The following is a 1,109-nucleotide window of genomic DNA, read 5'->3' as shown; positions in this document are numbered from 1 at the left end:
AACCTTTTTTAAATAGTGATGACACATTAAAATAGATTGATATCGGTACATACCAATACTAATAGAAAAATGGTGCATCTATCGATACGATACTAACTACCTTACTTGTTAGACCTACTTTTTCAAATATCATTGTCAGACCTACTTTTTTAAATATTATGATATCCTAAGCACGCAACTAAGATAAAACTAGTATATAAAAAATTATAAGATGATGTCCAAAAAGAAATAAGAAAACAACATAAAACTAGAATAGCTATGATAAACAAGAAAGATAGTGTAGATAAATCCATATGCGGGAATATATCCCGAAAGTACACCAATAAATAGGCAATTAAACAACTGCCATGTCCACATACAAGAAATCAATAAAAGCATCAAGAAACTGAAACATAGACACACAAAAGGTAATAGGGTTTTTAGTATATAAAGGAACACACAAGACGATGATATCCATATGCTCTATCAAGCAACATGTAAGAAAAGGAATGTTTCAAGGGCTAGTTTTAGAAGGTGGTGGAGAGAAGAATGGGATAGATGGGATCATAGCTGGAATTGAAGGCATGTTCCGCAATGGCGGTATTGTAATAGGCAAAGTTGGAAGGGTAGTTGGAAACGGCATGCTAGGAAATGGCAAAGATGGTTGCGTTGTGGGCAATGTGGGGATCGTTGGCTGTGGCAGATTGGGCAGCTGAAGAAGGTGACGAGCCGCTAGGCCAACGTTGATGCTTGAAAATGACAATGCCATGAAGAAAGCTAGTGTAAAGCAATTAAAAGAGGCCATTTCGCGACGATGAAGACTGTTTTTGTGTTGCAATAGAGTGAAAGAGGTCTCTTAGGGTTTTTGGGTTATGAAAAACATGGCATGATGTAGGGGGTTTTATATACAACTGGAATTAGGTGTAGTTCGAATTCAGATATTTACAAATATTCAATTTCTTTTTTCAGATTAACATAGTATTTAAATTCAAATATTTTAATTATTATTTAGAGCTTACACCGATATTAACTCTGGAACTTTAAATATTCGTTATTCAAATCTATTTAATTTATTTTTGGACAACCGATGTAATTTATTTTACTTTTGCGAATAATGAATTTGAATTTAA

The 1,109-nt window shown here is 33.6% G+C and overlaps 1 protein-coding gene across 1 annotated transcript; it reads right to left on the bottom strand.

Moving 5' to 3' along the window:
• Positions 1-259: 259 nt before the first annotated feature.
• LOC128286903 (pEARLI1-like lipid transfer protein 2) lies at positions 260-878 on the bottom strand. The gene has a single exon (XM_053024707.1). It carries the CDS (start codon positions 782-784, stop codon positions 494-496), a length of 291 nt encoding a protein of 96 aa, XP_052880667.1. The 5' UTR covers positions 785-878; the 3' UTR covers positions 260-493.
• Between the last annotated feature and the right edge of the window lie 231 nt (positions 879-1,109).

Source organism: Gossypium arboreum, chromosome 13, assembly GCF_025698485.1.
Source record: "Gossypium arboreum isolate Shixiya-1 chromosome 13, ASM2569848v2, whole genome shotgun sequence".
NCBI classification, from domain to species: Eukaryota; Viridiplantae; Streptophyta; class Magnoliopsida; order Malvales; family Malvaceae; genus Gossypium; species Gossypium arboreum.
The sequence above is the reverse complement of the archived record's forward strand: the minus strand, read 5'-3'. Positions and strand labels throughout refer to the sequence as shown.

Excerpts from the sequence above, each read along its gene's own strand:
- LOC128286903 (XM_053024707.1), bottom strand. The coding sequence starts at position 784 with ATGGCCTCTTTTAATTGCTTTACACTAGCTTTCTTCATGGCATTGTCA.